Source organism: Etheostoma spectabile, chromosome 18, assembly GCF_008692095.1.
Source record: "Etheostoma spectabile isolate EspeVRDwgs_2016 chromosome 18, UIUC_Espe_1.0, whole genome shotgun sequence".
Lineage (NCBI taxonomy): Eukaryota > Metazoa > Chordata > Actinopteri > Perciformes > Percidae > Etheostoma > Etheostoma spectabile.
The window spans coordinates 4,283,677-4,305,579 of NC_045750.1; the positions used below are offsets into that span (position 1 = coordinate 4,283,677).

The window sequence follows — 21,903 nt, forward strand, 5'->3', positions numbered from 1 at the left end:
ACTCGACTCACATTGACACCCACCAAACTAAAGAAAGCCGTTAGCTAAACAGTGCACGCCGTTTTGAGACTGACCGGGCCCCGGGGCCTACTCGACGAACACGTCCAGCTGTGGTACGTGTCTCATTTCCTGAGGCAGCACAAACCGGTTTATATAACTTATATAAACTTAAAAACTGCTAAAAAAAAATCTTCAAAGCTTTGGAGTTTCATTTTTTAATCATACAAATCCACTGGTAGACAGTTAATTGCAATATGCATGATCATGAATGTCTGACAAAAATGTCCCAACAGCCAAAAAATACAACAAAAAACGCTTACAAATGGGTTGGATGGGGGGAAGTGTCTTTATTGGGGGGTTTTCTAATGAAAACAAAACGGAAAACTCCCAAATGCATCCTTATGTTTATCATACCGTCATATACACTTTGAAATGACATGCCATTGATTTACCTTTTTAAATCAGCGTAAAACCAACATTTCCACTGTACTGTTTGTCTTCAGATTTCTTTCATATTTCTGCCTATGGAACACATAATAAATAACTATTACCTATAAATTATCAATGAATGTTTGGTTAAAGAGAATGGATAGTGGGTGCCCTGGTATCTCACCTGGTTGATTGTGCGCCCCATTATCTAACTGGGGTCGAGTCCGACCTGTTTCCTGTTGCTGCATGTCGTCCCCCTCTCTGTCTTTCCATTCCTGTCTTTTTTTAAACTATTTTTTGAGGGCTCTTTGAACGTTATTTGATAGACGGATGAAGACAGGAAAGTGGGTAGATACAGAAGGGACGACGCGCAGCAAAGGGCCGAGGGTCGGAATCAAAACGCTGCAGTGGACTGCAAGGACTAACCCTTAGTACACGGGGTGCACTCTCAACCAAGTGAGCTACCAGGGCGCCCCTCCCCTTTCCTGTCTTCATGCTATCCTGTCAAATAGAGGGCATAAGGCCCAAAAGACAATCTTAAAAAAGGGAGAACAGGCCCGTTCTGCGGACTCAGACACATCTCCAACCCCTGAAGCCCTCAGCTCATCGTTCGTATGACATGTGATCTCTGTGGCAATCCGAGCGTGCTTTTGGTTCGGCTTGAAGATATTATAAGAGAGACACCTTTTAGATTTCTTCTCATGACATCACAGATCTCAGCTTAATGTCTGTTTGCTGAGGCGGCGTCCATCAGCGGACCTGTGGTAGAAAATTACAACGCGTGTTTCCTTGAAGGCCACATTTTAGTCTCATTTTGGCTCAACAGTAACATTTATTTTCAGACTGCTGCCCAAACAGCAGTGGACATAATGACACCCTCTCGAAGCGTAAGTCTCTGTCTTTGAAAAGACGTATAGCCTATGTGTGTTTAGGTTTTATTGAGTTATGTCCCTAAGAAGCAGTAGCCTACACAATTTTAATGCAAATTGCGTTTTTTTGTTAGTATATAAAACTAGAAGTCCTAAGAAATCCATTGCTACCAACTACTACAGTATATTGTGATAGCTTTTCAGGAAGGGGGTTAAAAAACGCTCCAAAGTTAGGCTTTATTTTGGATCAATACTGGCATGACCATTTTAAAAGGGGTCCGTCCATCAGTCACTGACTCACTGTTGAGTCTGTAGAGCTCCACTAATGAGTTGCCTTTTTGGCGTTTTTTTTCAATATTTTTGCCGCTTTTAACAATGCTTTTGTCAATGTTTTTGGCACTTTTGCAACTTTTTTTTCTTACTTTTTTAGGGCTTTATGATGACAAGACTGCAAGTGAGAAGACTTTATAACACATATATAATATAATACGGTCAAAGATGTTTGACTTTTCTCTTAAATAAAAGATTGCCATCAAACTATACATCTGGCCCTGGATGTGATTCTATTTTTTCCATTTTGGCAATCACTAAAGTTGAGTTTGACTCCCCTGGTGTAGTGTTTTCATGTTTAAAATGAGTACATTAAAGTAACTGCTTTAGGGTCAATTCCTGATTCCATAATTTCAATTCCTAACATTTATACTTTTAATAATGCACCAGGTTAGAGGGAACCTTGTATAATTGTAGGATATCTTTCATATGAAGGCAAGATCGGTTTTGCGACTGAAATGTCCCAAATCAGCATTGAATTGTAAATCAACCCGGGACCTCTTTGATTCAGAAGAGTATTGATTTGGAAAATCAGTGGTGAAACCTAGACCTACATGGAACGCACGCTCTGAAAATTCGTTTTAATGGCTGTTGAGTTTTGCCTTATTTAGCAGTATGTGTTAATATTTTGGAGGTTTCTTGGTTGATTCTCACAAGCTTTCTAAGTCACTCACTCACACTCACACACACACACACACACACACACACACACACACACACACACACACACACACCACACACAGCTACAAAGCAATGCCATAACTGGTTCAGAGATAAATATTTTTTTATTTTGATGCCTGTCAATTCATTTCCAAACAATTCAGTGCTTCAGTGAGTGGAAAAACCTCCCAAAAGCAATGGTGAAATAAAAACATGCAATTAAAAAATGTAAATGATGACAACAAGTCTAGAGCTACGGCAAAAAATTATCACCAAGATGAAGTTAATCAACATGCACTCCAATGCAAAAGAGACATGCAAAGAGGTGCTTCAGTGGAAAGTAAAAATAACATAAAACCTGCCTTTGAAATTACATAAAATATTTCCTGAAACATGTGTAGTTGCAAACTGAAGGTCTGGATGAAATAAAATAGTGTTTGGAATATAACACACACAAACACAGTCCCATTTGTGTATTTATACTGATGTGGCCCGTGACTCATATTTGGCAGCAGATTCTGCGACAAACTCAATCATGAAGCATTCACACTGAGCTGGCAGCGCTCTGGTGCTTCAGCTTTTGCCTCCTGCCGCAGAGGAAGAGCCACACACCATTGACTTCCTCAGCTCGATTTTCATCGACTGGCTCTCTGCCCGCGACTCTAATCTCGTCACCGTCGATACGCCCAGAAGGGCCTTGCTGCTTGGTTTCATACCTTTTGACAGTGGGATCCGCGTGGCCGCGCTCCGAGCTGGCTGCACATCCGAACTGGGCTGGAAAAGAAACGACAGAGCAGCGTTAGGAAATTATTTGGATCATAGAAAACACAGAGTTGGGTTGTTATTAATAGTTCTTATGTAACTGAGTCGTATAAATGCTTTACGCAGTGATTGCACATGAAGGAAAGGTGAGCTTCCATTGATCATGGTTTGTTCTTGGATCATTGTATATTACAATCCATCTCAGACATTTCTGTCACTAAGCGGCTCATAAAATGTGTTTGGGGAATAGGAAGGTAGGCAATCTTCTTAGCAGCTGATACGGTGGGAAAAACGATGTCAGACGCGTACAAAGCACCAAAAAAAACATGACTTTCATTTAAGTTAGCACTAACCACGTAAAATTAAAGAAGCTGCATGAGCCGGAGGTAAGTGCTGCCCAAAACAAAAAATGCAAAAGAAATGCATAAAATATTAGTGTTTTTTTTTTTCTCTTATCCCAGAATGTATTAGTGGTGTTGCCAGACTTTTCTCCACAGTGCTGTGGACACAAAGCTGGCAATGTGAGACAAGCTGTAATGAAGATGATCCTTTTCTCACCTTATAAGCTGCTAAAAAGATTGCCCGCCATCCACTGCATTTCTGTCTAAGTGACTGAAAGGTCCAAGTTATGCTGACTGGCTCTGTTTACGCGAGTGTGTGGAAATGAATTAATTCACATCAGGTTGGGTAATAACAGGAATGTTTTAAAGCTGCTTATCTGTAAATGTAAGCTCTTAACCCTCCTGTTGTCTTTTCAAAAAGTTTCTGTATCACAAATTTGGGTTTCCTTCAAACAAATTTTCCAAAAAAGTAACGTGGATGGTTCCCAACAACGCTCCTCACAAATTTATTATTAAATAAATAATCAGTTCACTACTTTCAATGAATTTGGATGTTTTCTCAATATTATGGCATTTGGAGAAAAAATAATTGATAAAAGAACTTGTATGTGACAAATGTAAAAAAAAAATAAGACAAATGTTGAAAAAGTGACAAAAACATGGAAACTCTGGAAAGACACAGATTTGTTGAAAAAGACAACCAAAACGTTGATAAAAGATTTTTCACTTAAAATTTTGACACAGAAAACAAAAATTTGCAGGTCAGCCGGAAGGCAACACGAGGGTTTAAGTGAAAAAAGTAAAACGTCAAAACTGGTCGTGTTTGGTTATAGGAGTGAATTTGGCAGTTGGGGAATTTGTCCCTTATAAAGACCTTTTTGTGATGTGGGATTTAATGAATGTTAAATCATTCCAGTATTAGTTCATACCAGTGAGATCATATGTTCATAAACTCACTGTTTTATACCTGGAGAGAGTGCTATCTAGGGAGCACCCGACACCTGATTTCATATTGAAACATTTCAGAAGCAACTGTAACGTAAAAGATTAGACATCATTTAGAAGTCGCAATGTATTTACAGTAGAAAGACAGAAAGGTGGAGGACATGATGCTGTCCTAAGCTCTCACCACTGACTGTGTCGGCCTGGCGGATGCCGAGGTAATGGGTGTGATTGTTATGCTGCTTGTCATTTTGCTCTGAGTCATCTTCCCCGTCGTCGGATGGCGTGGAGATCGGAGCACCGTTCCCGTTGACATTTCCTTGCTGCTTTCTGAGCTTCTGAGCGTCAGAACTTGACCACCGCAGCCCTCGGAAGGTCTCTTAAACTGTGGACCCAAGTGGATGTGAATCTTGTTGTCCTCTGTTGTGATGATGTTGCTGTTGCCGTTGTATTTCCTGAAAGGCGCTGGCCCAGGTGGCTTCTCTGGGGTCATCTTGATTACCGTGCGGCTTGCGGTAATGTCGTGAGGCTCCGATGAAGCGCATGCTTCAGCCACAGGAGTGGTGCTTACCGTGATAATGGACACCGGCGACTGATGTCTGTCCGAGCTGCAGCCGTTGGTTTTGTCCGGACTCTTGGCCCTGGAGATGGTGGTTATCGTGACCGGGGATTTGGTGCGATCAAGAGTACCCAACAGATCGTTTTTGCTCTTTGAGGCCATGGTTGTGGGCTTGGGGACAATCGTGATGCGAGGTTTCTGAAGGCCAAGGGTCGGGATGATGGTGGTACTGGAGAAGAAGTCCTCGGCCCTGGGGCTGGTGATCTCCAACGTTGCAGTGCTGTTCTCGTGATCTGGGGTCACGCGGATGTGCAAAGGCTGGCCTGGTTTAGTCATCTCCTCTGGATGAAGCAAGGATGCACGATTTGTCTTGTCAGAAGTGGTCTGAGTGAGTGTGACGGCCTCCTTCTTTTTCATCCAGGGTATCCATGATTTTCTTGCCTCGAGTTCCGCTGAAGCTGGAGGGTATCGCTCAAGAACTGTTGGTTTTTTAAGACCCCGTTGTCTTAAGTTGCTCATTAAGTGGTTTTCCTCGAGGACTGAATTCCGGATAAAGCCGGCCGCTGTGTCGTCCTCAGCAACCTCACTCACCATCATGTCTGTCTGCACTGCGGTGGAGGTAACCGGGACATTAACCATCCTCTTACCGTTCAAACTAGGCCTCAAAGCGCAACTGTAGCGCTTTGTGGCCTGCAGCTCCTTGGTAAGGTTGGCAAAGTCATGGCTCATGCTCATCTTCTTCTCTTCCTCCTCCATGAACCTCTGCTGGAGGACAGAATAATCCACCTGCAACTGGGAGAGCTGGTCCTCCTTGTTCATCAGTTCATGGATTTTTTCCTTTAGGGCCTGGACGTCCGCCTGCAGCTCTCTGGTTTTAGCCTCCTCCATCTTGCAGCGAATTCTAAGCTCAGCCTCTGGACTCGTGACCTCACCTTTCTCTATGGCTTTGTTTCTGGCAATCTGATTTTTCATTTCTTCCAGCAGCTTAGAAAGGGTATTCGCTTTGTCCTGCTCTGTTCTGAATTTCTTCTCCAGTAGATCGTACTCATCTTCTGTTTTCATTAAATCTCCTTCAACTACCTCAAGTTGTTTGAGCCTGCTTTTAAGTCTTTCAATTTCTAGCGTGAGCTCTTTACTTTGTTGTCTTCATCTGGATTTCTGTTGTCCATGTTGGACCACTTTCTCTCTGTTTCCCTCTCTGTCTCCTCAAGTCCGTCCATTCTTATTTTCATGCAACCTAGCTTGGTATTTAGTTCCCTACACTTTCCCTCTTCACTTGCAAGTTTAGTTTTCAACTTGTCTTTCTCTTTGATGAGGGTTGTCATTTTGATCTCCATTTCTGATTTGAATTTGAGAAGTTTTTTGCTCTCGTCAATCAACTTCTCTGTGACTTCTGTTACCTTGCCCTGCTCTGCTTTGAACATCTTACTTAAATCATCACTTTTCTGTTCTTCCTGTCTAAGTCTCTCCGCCATGTTCTTCCTATCATCTACCAGAATTACTGTAAAGGACTTCAACTTCATAAGATCGTCTTTGAGAGCCATTTCTGCCTTTTCGAACTTTGACTCAGAGCACTCTAGTTCTTTCAACCGTGTCTTCACCATCTCCAGCTCTCCGCCCAGATCCTTCACAACGCGTTTCTCTTTTTCCAGGTTTGAATGAAGCTGAGAGCACTCTGTTTTGCTCCTACTGAAAGCCCCCTCCAGTTTCCCCAGTTCAACTATTCTCTTCTGCAGTTTGTCCACCTCCAGTCTAAGCTCCTTGCCGTGGTTCTCCTCCCCCTGAAGCTTTTTCCTCAGCTCCCTGCACTGAGTCTCTGCTTTGATTATCTCCTCATCCTTGCCCTCCATCTCCAGCACTCTCTTCCGCAAATTCTCCAGTTCGGTCATGAGCGATGAATCCCCGCACTCCCCTTTGCTGATCTTCTCCCTCAGCTCCTGCAGGTCTTCCTCGGATTTTTGCAGTGCCTTGTTGCTCTCCTCCAGCTCTTCGATCTTGTGCGTCAGTCCGGCCAGTTTGAGCCTAAGCTGTCGGCTTTGGGACTCCTCGTTGGCCAGTTTGGCCGTCATCTCCTCGTGTTCCTGTGCAAACTTAGCCACCCTGTGCTCCAGTTCGGACTCCAGCTTAAGGACCTTCTGGCTGTCCTTCTTGGCGTGGTCGGTGACCGCCGCCAAACGCTGCTCTTTCTCCTGCAGCTTCTGAGTAAGGTCCTGGAACTTCTGGCTCTGTAGGTCAATCTGCTCGATATGCAGCTGCCGCTCGTCTACCAACATCAGGGCAAAGGACTTGAGCTTGACCAGCTCCGCTCTGACCTTCTCCAGCCTCTTGCTGTAGTCCTTGTCCTTACGAGCCTGGTAGGCCTTCTCCTGCTCCAGCAGCCTTTTGAGTCTAGGAAACACAGAGGGGAACAGATGAAAAGGATAGACTTCAAAACCTTCTTAATTGACTACAAACGTGGCATGTTGACAGTGACCCAGTTGTGGAAAAAAAAAGGCTGTTACGGAAATGACTCAAAACTATTAAAATATCTAGGATAACAAGTCATTGCCTAACATAAAGGGCTTACCTGGAGCTGCGACCCAGTTAACTCAGTCAGCAGCTCCACACAAGCAACCAGCCCCTTCTTCATCTGTTCATGGTGTCTAGTTTTAAGTTTTTATTAGTAGTTGGTTGAAAAGAAAATAAAGCTGGCAATCAACGGCGTTCAACGGTGTCTTCAGTGTCAAGAGCTACACACAACATCGGTGATTCCACAATAAGAGTCTCTCATCAGCTTACTGAGACTCAATCTTTTTTTATTTTTTATTTTAAGCCCCTGCGGTTTGTTGATAAGCCCCACCCACTAACAGCCAGCACAAACAAAAGAAGGAAGGACTGAAGACTAAAAGGGCACACTGCTCACCCTAAAACTAGTCAGCCAGTAGTCACTAGACAGGCTTAGTCTGTGGATGTTCTAAAGACGTGCCTTTAGACACACTTTTATTTCCTGGCTTTTACAGTAATTGTGTTTTAACCTGTTTTTTTTTTCTCCTGTATTTCCTGTCTTAACCTGTATTTCATGGTTTTAATTTGTTTTTCAACTGGTTTCTATTTAAAGCTTCTCATATTTCCACGCCAGTTATGTATACACACATATCTATAAGTGTTTTATGTTTGTATACATGTGTTTTTGTTTTTGTGAAGCATTTTGGTGCAAACTTGTTTTCTTTTAAAGTTCTGTATAAATTAAATACATTTGAAAGTTGAAAATGCAAGATGTGAGTGGGTGTTAATATCAAACAGATGACTGACTTAATTTGTACTCTTGAGTACATGAATAATTGGAAGCAGAAAATGAATCATCATCAAGTATCAGATGGGATGAAGATGGTGCACATCTGCAAAAAATTAATAAAAATGCCAGACTAGACTCAAGGCCTTTACACACTTAATTGACACAAAAGTACGGAGCGCTTGCCTGGCAATATTCATGCCAGCAGGTAAACAGTTTAGTCTAGGTAGCAGTCTAGGTCTTTTATTGTGAAAGGTAAGAACAGAAGGAGTGGTACTGGTATATGCTGCCTTTGTCAATGTTGAAAGGAATAAAGTTTGACATCTTGGAAGGTCCCTGTTCCGGACCATGTGCCTTTGTGTTGTTGTTTTTAGTAGTGTGTGAAGCTCAGAAGAATTGTCATTCCTTCAAAAAAGATCACGTCGCTTTATCATGTTTAAAGTGTTTTTGTGTTTTAGAAGAAGTCTCCCAGCTAATTCTGTCTTGGACTGACCAAAGCTGGAGAAAGAGTTATCTAGCTGATGTGATCTAACCGAGCTACTGCACGTGTGACTCCCATCAAAGATAGTGTAGAAGTGAGATGTCTCACTCTGGAGCTAAAACAGAGACCCAAACACACAGGGTAAAAACAGGATCTGCAGCAATGTGCAGTACAACAAAAATATGATGTTTTTTGAAAATGAAACCATGGAAACCTATTCTGGTACAACCTCAAAATACAATTATGAACCTGAAAATAAGCATAACATGTGCAATTTAATATTCTCAGTCTGTGTGAAAGTACTCGTGTCACAAAAACGACTGTTTGAAAAAATATATTGACGTGCGAAAAAATCCCCCTCTGGTGTGTAAATGCCTTCAGACTGAGAGCACTGAGCACCTGATCCTGGATGGGAAGGCAGGCAAGCAGAACAAAAGGCAGTAGCAGGGAACAAGCAAGAGAAAAAAAGAAAAAAAAAAGAGGCAGATTAAGGCCTCTTCAGGTTCAGTAAAGGGAGGAATTGAAACTGCAGGTCAGGAACTCCACTACGTAATACGCAGGTGTCTTGATTAGGGAGCTTTAGTCATTTCTGCTGTGACTTACCCAACTGATCACAGTCAACCACTTAGAGCCTGATAGTACACCTAATACATTTATTTAGGGATCAATGTGGTCAAAAAGTTGCTTCAGAGGTTTGATTTCCCAGCTTGATCAAAACGAAATTACTATCAGAGTTTGGTCATGACTCTGTAATCATTTAGTGTTTTATTGCTTGTGTGTGGTTTCCTCTTTCTGTGTTGTGGGTAAAAAAATATTGTGACATTTGATTTTCTCCATATTGCCCAGCCCTAGCTTGATATTCCACCAGGCGCACCACGGTGCTTGTGCAAAGCGGCTCTCCGCTCCACTAAAGATACATGTCAGGTCTATTTTCACACAAAAATAGACTTTCAGACGAGGCCCGGCTGTCCGTATGGATGGATCCGTGTGGATGGCTGTCCATAAGGACTTTTTGAGCTATCCACACGTTATCGCAAGAAGAAAGGTACGTTTGAGTTTAGTAAACGTGACACACGGGACACGATCCCGGTTTCCTGGGTGAAAACCCTGTGTTTGATCCATCCACCCCCCCGACCAACCTCCCTATGCTAATTTTCGCCCTTTGATGCTACTCGCTACTGCGTAAATTCACACGCAGTCAAGGTAATGTAAGTCAATGAAGGCCAAACGGCATTAATATACACCCTAAAAAGTGAGTATGCATCTTGATAACCCGCCAATAATGACATACATACGTAATTTCATGACATCAGTCTGGCCGGTTTATAGGAGCGCAAATATTGGCATAGGGAGGGGGTCGGAGTGGATGTTTGGGTCATAAGCATATTTTTCCAAGCTTGTGAGTGGAGTTTGTGTTCTGGAAGAAGTTAAGGGGAAAGCACAAGATATTTCCTCTGGAAATGTGTGTTTGTGTCCGAGGAGTACTACTTAAGGGGACCATATTTCAACCCAAGTCCCGATCTTAAACTTAACTGACACTAAACTTAAGGCTTATGGTTGCTTAAATTTCGTAGGATATCATAAGAATCATAGAAGAAATCATCATAAAATGAGTTGTATGGCAAAAGTGTTTTTTCTACACTTGAATGCAGAGCACAACACTTCTACAGTATACAATTGTACCAACTTTAAAGTTCTGAAGACAGATAAGGGGAAAAAGGCAAATCCAGTTGACTTGACATGCATAGGTTCAGGTATCTTACTACAGTTTCTGGATTTCTTAGAAAAAGAATTCAGCGACCTGTTTGTAGATGGTTAACTAATCTCTGCGGGAGTCTGTGTGTGTGTCAGAGAGAGAGAGAGAGAGAGACAGAGAGAGAGACTGCTGCAGTTTCCCTTAATGTGGGTCACCCACGGTCACATCGGACACTTGCATACATCAACAGGTTTCAACACGTGTTACGCAAGTTTAAATAAAAAAACAACAGACCCCTAACCCTAACGCCGGACCTTCTCAGTCTGCTCCTACACTGTTATACACCAACCCCCCCCCCCCCCCCAAAAAAAAAAACTCTGTTCAACTTACCAACAAGTTGGGATGATGCAGAGCAGGTTGACCCATATCTGAGGAAGGTTTTTAAGCTGAGCAAAAGCCAGACCGCTGCTGCTTAGTCTATAACGGGGCCCGAGAGGGATAGAAGGAGGGGGGCCCGGCTCCGTGGGGAATTAAAGCCATCACATTCCGAACATGTCATCGGTGGACAATGAAAAAAGTTGGATGTTGTGCTAAACAGCAGCGCTCCGCTGGCTGGTGATGTCATCCACCTCTCCATAAATGGCCACAGAGGCCCTGCCCTTGTTTGAACACTGAGGAGAAGGAGGGGCTCCAGCTCTAAATGTTTTCTCAAAAGCCTTGAAATCTTATAGAGTTTTGATAAAATAACTTCAACTTTGTGTCATTTCCCCTCAGTGTTCTTGGATTGAACCAACAAATCAAAAGGAGCTAAAGTTCTTTATAAATATACTGATGGGGAAATTCAAATTCAATTCCTTCTTCAGCGTAATGTAACACAAATACATATATATTAAATATTTATATATTATATATATATACATATATTAACAAAATACAATTCAATATTATAAATGCTGTCTAAGCCAACCATTAACCCTGCCTATGTTAAGTAACTTTAAAATAGTAACATACATTTTTGCTTCTCATTAGGCCAGAGTAAGTGAAAATGAGTAATACATTTGTTGTGTTCTGGTTTCAGAATGACCAACACTTAGATAAAAAACAGGAAGGGGCGTCAAACTCAATTTCACTTATGGCCACACTGGAATATGAGAATCACATCAAGGGCCAGACATGAATAGGTTTTTGACATGCTTTTTATTTAATCAAAAAAGCAAATATCTTTGACTGTATTATTGCATGTTCCATATAGCCTTCTATATGCCCTTAAAAAGTCATCAAAAAAGTTACTTCGCCATCACTGAGTTTATCAACTCAAGCAAAACAATGATTTCATTTTTAAAAGTAGGCTTCCACACATTCGACTCACAGCAACCTGTTTCACAGCCTCATTATGTAAACTCTCTGGTTCTGTGGGAATATCTGAGTCTCACAGTTGGCAAATCTGCTAATTCTGCTTTGAGTGTTGCATTATTCCAGTTTGAAAAATAGTTTTTGGTTTTGTGCACAACTAGGCGGGCCAAAATCTACGGAACCTAAACTGATATGCCTAGAGTTTGGCACATATTCTACAAGATGAATTTTTTCCTCTGCAACTATAATATTTTTCCAAAATTGTGTACATATTTTTAGGCATTCTAGTATCTGAAATAGCTTAAAATATAGTGCAAAAAGCTGCCGTAAATGGAGCAGACGCTGGGCCCGGACCACGTTATCATGGATCCCACGCAACGTCTAGGCAAATCCCGCCCTAACGAAGCAGCCCGAATGGTATTAGCATTGGCATTTAACCTAGACGGGTTCTGGTTAGGATAGTTGACTGGTCAGGGGATAGGACCTGAACAAATCGGGTTCTGTTACCTTGCGTAAGCATGGGCGCCCGGCCAATAGAAGCATGTGAATGCTATTGATGGGCGGGTCTTGCCTAGATGTTGTGTGAGTTCCATAGTAACGCCCCCGGACCCTGCATGTGAGCCCCGAATGTTTATAATGTCTGGCTCCGCCCCTGCTCTTCCTCTTCTTCTTTCTCCCCTGTTTAGTTCTCTGGGGAGGAAGGACAGCTGGGCAGCAGGTATGACATAACACAGGAAGCCACATTTGAGTTCAAACATTTTTGTCCTTTTTTAAAAATGTTGCTCTAGTTTTGACCTATATGTCTGCTGTCCATCTTGCAGCCAGCAGTGTTTCCATAGAAACAAGGTCACAATGCAGAGGTTTTGTTTAGGAGCAGACATTGCCAGACGTGCACAGCCTTATGATCCCCCCTGTATCGTGAGAAAGGGAAAAGGACTCGGACATAAATTCTCCATAGTGGCTGAATTGTATGTGTGTGAGATCATGGCTTCAGACAGCAGAGGAGGCGTGCGGTTTGCATTGGAGAGGCTCCTAAATGAGCCAAATATGAGCGGTGCAAAGAGCTTACAGATGCAGAGGCTTTCTCTCGCTGCTCCATATGCGTTGTGTGTTATACATAAATACCACCAAGGCACAAGAGCAATATTACATTAACTGCCTGTGTTTTGTGGCTTTGATATTAGATATTTGCACTTCTGTCAGCGGCCTGTAATTTAAACCTTTACTGGATAAAAGCCTCAAAGATATTTCCCATTAATTTCCAGCGACAAGGCTTGTGGTTCTGAAAATTAATGGACAACTCAAACGACAACACGTTGATGCAATTTGTTGTAGAAATTAAAGAAGAAACTGTATTTGTTGTTGTATATGTTATATTGAACTTTCTTTTCAAATATGTTTATTGCAGCTTGTTCTCATGAACCATTCGTTTTAAAAAGCTACTACTACTGGGTGGATGGTTTGGTGTTAAAATACAAGACGTTTCAGCCAAGGAGCCCAACTTTTGCATATATAAAAACAGCAACATTTCAAAGTCTCAGTCTCACTCTCTCAGTCTGGGCGCCCCCATTGCTAGCGGATGGGCCCCTCCCTGTTTAGTCAGCCAGTCAATTTGAGCTCTATCTTTGTAGAGACCGTGTGACTTCTTAAACTGAATAAATCCCACCTGCACATAACACAAAACTGCTTGGCTAGTTCCATCGAGTTGTAACATCTGCTGAAAAAATAATTTTATTCATTACCTTGACTGATTGGTTTTGGTGTGCATACATTTTCGTACGATCGACAGACCCTTTCGTGAGAATGTGTTGGTTTATTGAGGCTTAGAGATAAAAGCACAGAAGAGCAACGACATCAAATCATATTCCTTTATCCAACCCTTTAACAAGGGTTGGATAAAGGGATAATGCTCCCTTATGCTCCTTCCTCATCAAACCCTTCCACTCCTGGCCAAAGAAAACAATTACACGAGTATCAAATGGACACTTTGAGAAAAACAAACGCACACCCTTTTAGTCTAGACTTAAATATCTCAACAGCTATTGGATGGATTGCCATGAAATTTTGAATGCACATTAAAGATGCCCAGACCTCACCTGCTGACGTTGGTCATCCTCATCTAACGCCATTCTGAGGTCGATTTTTCTAATACTTTTGTTTATAAAATACCTGCAAAACTAAAGACATTCCCATCAGCCTCAGCTGCTGGATGTAAAGTCAGAGAATCACCAAAGTTATAACAATCAGAGAGGTCCCAACTCAGAGTCACTTCCTGTTTCATGTGGGTTTCAAACGGGACACAAACCCCGGTCTCCTGAGTGGACGGCCTGTGTTTTTGGAGGACAGTCTCTAGATTACCCAAACACCTGAATTCGATTTAAAGTGCTCATATTCTCCTCCTTTCAGGTTTGTAATTGTATTTAGAGGTTGTACCAGAATAGGTTTACATGGTTTCATTTTCACCATGTTGAACTGTGTTGAACTCTCTGTTTTAGGTACAGAGTGAGACATCACACTTCTATCACATCTTTGTTGGGATTACATCACGGATGTAATAGTATGTTTCATGCACTTTTTTGTGCATGAAACATGCACAAAAAAGATATATAACTCAATAAAGGAAAGAGAAAAGGCATAATGTGAGCACTTTAAACCATAATGTCTCAGTTCCCACTCCTCTGTGATTTAGATGTTGTAAAGAGCAGCCTTAAATTTTCAACTTTAAAATTTCTTACTCTCAGGATGCAGAATATCTGTCATCATAACCTTGTCGGGAGATGATGGCTCTGCAGAAAGCCTCTCTCTGTTCCGGTCTATTCATAGCATCAGTCAGTGCTGACAGCAGCCTGTCAGAGAGGGTAAAGAGAGCTCCGAACACTCATAAAACTGAGCCCACAGCCGGCACATCCGACCCAGAGATGCTAATCTGCAGCTAATTATAGCCGCAGTAATTACCGTCCTTATTAACATTCAGAACAGCACATTTGCCGTTGGCTTGGGATATTTTTCGGGCTGCATTTTAACATAAATCGGAGTTGTCCACCGCTGTGAAATTACAGAGAATAAAACCTACATTTTTCTGAAGGAAGACATGGTTTACTGGGTAAAATTGTAACTTCTCAAACCACACGACGAGCTGGGATCAGGGCCTTGGATTGGCACAAAGAAGTCACCGTCTCGTAAGTAAAAGAAGGAAAAAACGAATGTCTATATTTATGCTATAGTAACAATGCTCTTACTGGGTAGATTTTAAAAGAGCAAAGACAAATATTTACACATATAACTTTGACTTTTCCTCAAGTAAAAGCTGAGTGCAGCAGCATCGGCAGAGTTGCAGCAGGTCTCTAACAAACCTTTCTTGTGTAGTTCTATCAGCCCGTAACGGTTTGTTATTCAAACAGAGCGTCTAATCAGCCAGCATGATCTCTGGTGGGAATGACATCACCCGGGATCCTTTCATTCATGATATCACCTGCAGTGAATCTGCACACTGACTGCAGCCAACAGGAATGTGTTATCAGACAGAGCGGGGAAAAGAGCATTAAAGCCGGGAGGAGCTGCATGTGGACAGCTGGAAATTAAAAGTAAACAGACCATAAAGGGTAATAAACACATCGAAAAATGGAAATTTCTTTTCTTTTTTAATGTTTTTATGTTTATACATATATACACTACCGTTCAAAAGTTTGGGGTCACATTGAAATGTCCTTATTTTTGAAGGAAAAGCACTGTACTTTTCAATGAAGATAACTTTAAACTAGTCTTAACTTTGAAGAAATACACTCTATACATTGCTAATGTGGTAAATGACTATTCTAGCTGCAAATGTCTGGTTTTTGGTGCAATATCTACATAGGTGTATAGAGGCCCATTTCCAGCAACTATCACTCCAGTGTTCTAATGGTACAATGTGTTTGCTCATTGGCTCAGAAGGCTAATTGATGATTAGAAAACCCTTGTGCAATCATGTTCACACATCTGAAAACAGTTTAGGTCGTTACAGAAGCTACAAAACTGACCTTCCTTTGAGCAGATTGAGTTTATGGAGCATCACATTTGTGGGGTCAATTAAACGCTCAAAATGGCCAGAAAAAGAGAACTTTCATCTGAAACTCGACAGTCTATTCTTGTCCTTAGAAATGAAGGCTATTCCATGCGAGACATTGCTAAGAAATTGAAGATTTCCTACAACGGTGTGTACTACTCCCTTCAGAGGACAGCACAAACAGGCTCTAACCAGAGTAGAAAAAGAAGTGGGAGGCCGCGTTGCACAGCTGAGCAAGAAGATAAGTATATTAGAGTCTCTAGTTTGAGAAACAGACGCCTCACAGGTCCCCAACTGGCATCTTCATTAAATAGTACCCGCAAAACACCAGTGTCAACATCTACAGTGAAGAGGCGGCTGCGGGATTCTGGGCTTCAGGGCAGAGTGGCAAAGAAAAAGCCATATCTGAGACTGGCCAATAAAAGAAAAAGATTAAGATGGGCAAAAGAACACAGACATTGGACAGAGGAAGACTGGAAAAAAGTGTTGTGGACGGATGAATCCAAGTTTGAGGTCTTTGGATCACAAAGAAGAATGTTTGTGAGACGCAGAACAAATGAAAAGATGCTGGAAGAATGCCTGACGCCATCTGTTAAGCATGGTGGAGGTAATATGATGGTCTGGGGTTGCTTTGGTGCTGGTAAGGTGGGAGATTTGTACAGGGTAAAAGAATCAGAATCAGAATCAGCTTTATTCGCCAGGTATGAGGACACATACGAGGAATTTGTCTTTGGAGCATTGTTACTCGCACTGTGCTTACACATACATATCAACCAAAACAGAAATATACACACTAATATCTACACAATATATACATACTATAAAGGGATTCTGAATAAGGAAGGCTATCACTCCATTTTGCAACGCCATGCCATACCCAGTGGACAGCGCTTGATTGGAGCCAATTTCATCCTACAACAGGACAATGACCATAAACACACCTCCAAATTGTGCAAGAACTGTTTAGAGCAGAAGCAGGCAGCTGGTTTTCTATCGGTAATGGAGTGGCCAGCGCAGTCACCAGATCTGAACCCCATTGAGCTGTTGTGGGAGCAGGTTGACCGTATGGTACGCAAGAAGTGCCCATCCAACCAATCCAACTTGTGGGAGCTGCTTCTGGAAGCGTGGGGTGCATATTCTCCAGATTACCTCAACAAATTAACAGCTAGAATGCCAAAGGTCTGCAATGCTGTAATTGCTGCAAATGGAGGATTCTTTGACGAAAGCAAAGTTTGATGTAAAAAAAATCTTATTTCAAATACAAATCATTATTTCTAACCTTGTCAATATCTTGACTCTATTTTCTATTCATTTCACAATGTATGGTGGTGAATAAGTGTGACTTTTCAGGAAAACACAAAATTGTTTGGGTGACCCCAAACTTTTGAACGGTGGTGTGTAACTTTTTGATGTTAATGGATAGGACAGTTGCAGACAGGTGTAGAGAGACAGGGGCCCCAAAGAGACCCAAAGTTACTTTAAAGAGACACCAAATGACTTCATAACAAAACTAAACGACAGCAGAGACTCTAAATGAGTAAAACTATACACAAAACAACCCAAAACACTCACACACTGACTATAAACAACCCCAAAAGTAGGAGACACAAAAACAACCACAAAGAGATGCAAAACGACTAAAAATAGATGTAAAACGATCACAAAGAGACACAAAGCAATCACATAGTACAGTGAAATAACTCAAAATAGATGCAACAATCACAAAGATGTAAAATAGCCGGAAAATGACGAAAAATAGGCTCTTTGAGTTTGGGTGTCTTGTTAGACAGAGTGGGGGGCCTCTTACATGAGGGCCCATTGTCTCATAAACTGTCAATGCACAGGACAACACGCACATAAAGTAGCATGCTGTTTCTGCTGACTTTAAGAGAGCAATTCATGCTCCTCCGCACAAAGTTGCACAAGGAATCTCTACATTTTCCAACATTTTTCAATGATGTGAAAGATGCTTTAAACCACACATTTAGCATTAGGGCTTTTGTAATCTTTGGTAAATTACCTGCAACTCAGAACCTAAGGGTGGCAGTCAGTCCAGGCTGTGCTTTGTGTATTTAATGGTCTAATAAGACACAACTCATCACTTTTCCTATCAAAACCATCATCCAAAACCTTGATGCTCTGGCTGTTATCTAATGAACGGACAAGTGCAAATGCAACCGTGCATCTACAGAATGTGAAGTCATTTTTAGACATTCATTTTTTCCAACAACATGTTCCAAGAAACTGACTTTGAAGGATCATACTGCTGTGTGATTTTCAGGACAGACAGGCAGATGCATCCAAGGTACTAAAAGTCACTCAGATTGACATCTGGATTCCTTATCTGCTCACAAAGCATCATCCTGTCATCTTTATCACCTTTGACTCTCTACGTGCTGTGGTCTGAAAACATCTGTAACCTGCAGCTTTTCTCTGAAGCGTCACATTAATTTGCCAGCTATATGGGCAGAGTTGGCAATGACTTTCAGCTACTCGGCTTCCACGTAGGCTGCTCTCTGTATCCTCGCTTATAGCTCCTCCAAGATCCCTCCTCGCTCATAGCTCCTCGGGATAGGAATAAGAGCTTTGAGAAGGAGGGCCAGAACGACTTTCTGTTCAAGCGAGGAGATCAAACAACAGATCAAATAAGAGACTTGGGATTTAGCCTCTGTGAGCCATTCCTGTTACCGACATTCCCAGAACAGGGAGCCGAGAGTACTTTTTATGTGTGCTGTGGAACACAACACTGCTTCATTTCCAAAAAATAACAAGGTAAAATAATAATGGCTGCCTTTTTCTTGGAACTTTAACTTCTTTTGTAGGGTAGAATTGGGTAGTATGTAAATATGCTTTTTTTTTCTTTTTTTTTTAACTATCATCTAAAGGTTTTATATGATAGGCTATCCAGCCCAAATCCTGACTACGATCAAGCCATATAAACACAACTCTAACACACACACACACACACACACACACACACCACACACACACACACACACACACACACACATACACACACACACCAAACACACACACCAAGCACAAACACACACACAGGGCTCTCACCTCTCCCTCTCCTGCTCCAGCAGGTTGGTGAAATCGTCGCTCTTGTTCATGAAGTCCGAGTGTTTGCGTTTCTCGTTGTCCAGCTCCATGACGGTGCGCCGGTGACATTTCTCTGCCAGCAGCAGCTGCTCCAACATGCGTTTGTACGTCTCCTTCTGTTTGTCCTCCAGACGGTCCAACTAATGGGGAAACATGTCAACACTCATTAACAACAACTCAGAGCCTGACACCACATCTGCTGGCCGGCCGGCCCAGTATCCCCAACCATTAGCTACGGTTATGGTGATGTGGTGTGTGTGCAGGATAACAATGAGCGGAGAGACTCTTTCCACACAATTACCAGCTTTATTCACACTAACTGCATTTGCGATTGTTGGCCTCTTTATGACGCCCTGCAGACTTCAATGAGCATGGAAAATTACATTTTCAAAAAGAAACCACTGCTATTCAACACACAGAAGAACATGATTTAAAGTAAAGTGCAAGTACCTCAGATCTGCAGTACAGTACCTAGGTGAATTGAATAATTTCCCCACTGTTGGTAAAACTTTGGAAACATTATTTTAAGTTACAAAAAGTTACATGGGAAGGAACATGCGTAACCTTCAGGAAGTGAAGTAACGTCCAAGTCATAATATATAATATTATATATTATATATATATAATATATATATATATATATATATATATATACATACTGTATATTAGGAGAGAGAGAGAGAGAGAGAGAACACCAACATTAGTCAAGTTTCCTTCCAACTGTGATGCAAATCTTAATTTACAAATAATTGGCAAAAGGAAAATCCAAATAACTGTGAGTTCCTATCCACTGCTGTGTCGCTCTTTGGTTAAAACCTCAACGTGGCTTTCCTGACCAAAGTGAAATATCTGGTCTTGCCATTTTCTTAAATGTAACAAACTAATCAGTAGGATTGGGCATCGAGAAACGGTTTCTACTTGGTATCGTTTCCAGAATTACAATTCCAATTGAATCGTTACTTCATTGGAATTGTTTGGAATTGTTTGGAAAAACGTGGTTTTGAATCTGGTCATCGGTTCCAAATTTAACGTTTGCACAAGTTTGAGTTTCCTCAGCAGCCCAAACCCTACTTATCAATGTATTAGAATTGATGACCCATGTGGATATGAAGTGTATAACTTTCCTGCTGTCCACTGTTAGTATGTATGCAAGTATGTTCTTGTCTCACCTCGGCCATGGGTTTCTCGTACACGTCGTCAGTGCGGTTGTTGTGGAGGGCGAGCAGTCCGTCTCTCTGCAGCGCCTGCAGGGGTTTGGTGGGGTAGGCCGTGCCATACTGAGCCTCCAGAGCCTCCGGTCGGGTTCTGTCCAACTTCAGCAGGCCGATGATGTCCTCTCTGGCCTGGAGAGACACAACACAGTCTTTAACGCTTTTTCTCTTGATTTTCCCGCCCAGAAACTCGAGTGAAGACAATGACCTCTTCTGAAGAGTGCATCATGGTTTTTTAATCCTCCGTGTCCTCCTTGGCTACTAGAAACATTTTTTTAAAAGCTCCAGTAAAGTACTTTTCTTTAAAGGTTTTTAAAAGATGATTAAAACACCTGAGGGAACACTTTATCTTCTAATCTACCTTCTTTAATTTATTTGTTTGTTTAACAAAAAGGGTTTATAAGATGCACATTAGCAGTATACCTTTATGTTGAAACACCCAGAGCTAAACAGGCGACGTAAAAAGATTTACAGTTTGTGTTTTAACTGGTTGAAGATTTGCACAGTGATGCTCAGACACCAGCTAAGTTACAATCCTTGCAACCATCATCTGAATTTGATGCTGCGCCTACATGTATAGAGCCCCCCCACAGGTTTCTCTATAGAGCTTGCATATCATTTATATAAAGAGTAAAATTTGAGCCAGGAGCTTAATATAGTTTATTATTGGGTCCAGAATATTACCTCATCGACTCCTTTCACACTGACATCACACACACAAAGAGACAGGCAGGTTTGCACCAGCAGAGGGAGTCGTTTCCTTCACTGTACTCTGCCTTTTCATATGCACCAAGGCCATGACACAGTGACAGACCCTTCTCACGATATAAACACACACCGGATCATCTCTGTTTTCTCTGTGCACAAAGGATGATCTGCTTTCAGCTCTGAGGCTGATGCAACACAGGGATCATTTTATTCCAAAGACATTATTTTGGGGGGGCTCTAGGATTGCTTTTGTCTTCATTGCTTTTTCTGTGCTGTGGTCAGATAAATAAACCGCTGACCTACATCCTTAAACCTGCAGCTTGTTTCTCTGGTAACTTAAGATCCAGACGTCAGGTGATTTAAATCCTTGATCCCAAAATCTTCATCTCAAAAGTGTGCCATATAAATGAGGCTTAAAGCGGCGCTATATAGTTTTGGCCATTTCTTTGCCGTTTTCTTGCTTTTTGTTGGCAGGTTTCTCTATAGAGCCCCCTACAGGTTTCTCTTTAGAGCCCCCTGCAGGTTTCTCTATAGAGCCCCCCTACAGATTTCTCTATAGAGCTCCCTACAGGTTTCTCTATAGAGCCCCCCCTACAGGTTTCTCTATAGAGCCCCCTGCAGGTTTCTCTATAGACCCTCCTACAGTTTCTCTATAGAGCTCCTACTGTTTCTCTATAAGCCCCCTACAGGTTTCTCTATAGAGCCCCCCAACAGGTTTCTCTATAGAGCTCCCTACAGGTTTCTTTATAGAGCCCCCCAACAGGTTTCTCTATAGAGCTCCCTACAGGTTTCTCTATAGAGCCCCCCTACAGGTTATCTATAGAGCTCCCCCTACAGGTTTCTCTATAGAGCCCCCCTACAGGTTTCTCTATAGAGCTCCCCCTACAGGTTTATCTATAGAGCTCCCTACAGGTTTCTCTATAGAGCCCCCCAACAGGTTTCTTATAGAGCCCCCCAACAGGTTTCTCTATAGAGCTCCCTACAGGTTTCTCTATAGAGCGCCCTACAGGTTTCTCTATAGAGCTCCCCCCCCCCCCCCCCTTACAGGTTTCTCAAGAGAGACTCAAGTCACATAACCATTCCAATGACTCCGAAGCTATTCAGTTGAGGTAAATTAAGCTAAAAAATGGCATAGTTCCCC

General features: G+C 42.0%; 1 protein-coding gene across 1 annotated transcript in view; it reads right to left on the reverse strand.

Moving 5' to 3' along the window:
* Nucleotides 1-512: 512 nt before the first annotated feature.
* Nucleotides 513-21,903, reverse strand: part of filip1b (filamin A interacting protein 1b) — a 43,260-nt gene continuing 21,869 nt past the window's right edge. Inside the window, 7 exon segments of the mRNA XM_032543788.1 lie at nucleotides 513-1,188; nucleotides 3,005-3,062; nucleotides 4,349-4,423; nucleotides 4,521-6,028; nucleotides 6,031-7,280; nucleotides 18,805-18,983; nucleotides 20,013-20,186. Coding sequence (XP_032399679.1) covers nucleotides 1,151-1,188; nucleotides 3,005-3,062; nucleotides 4,349-4,423; nucleotides 4,521-6,028; nucleotides 6,031-7,280; nucleotides 18,805-18,983; nucleotides 20,013-20,186 — 3,282 coding nt within the window. The 3' untranslated portion in view covers nucleotides 513-1,150.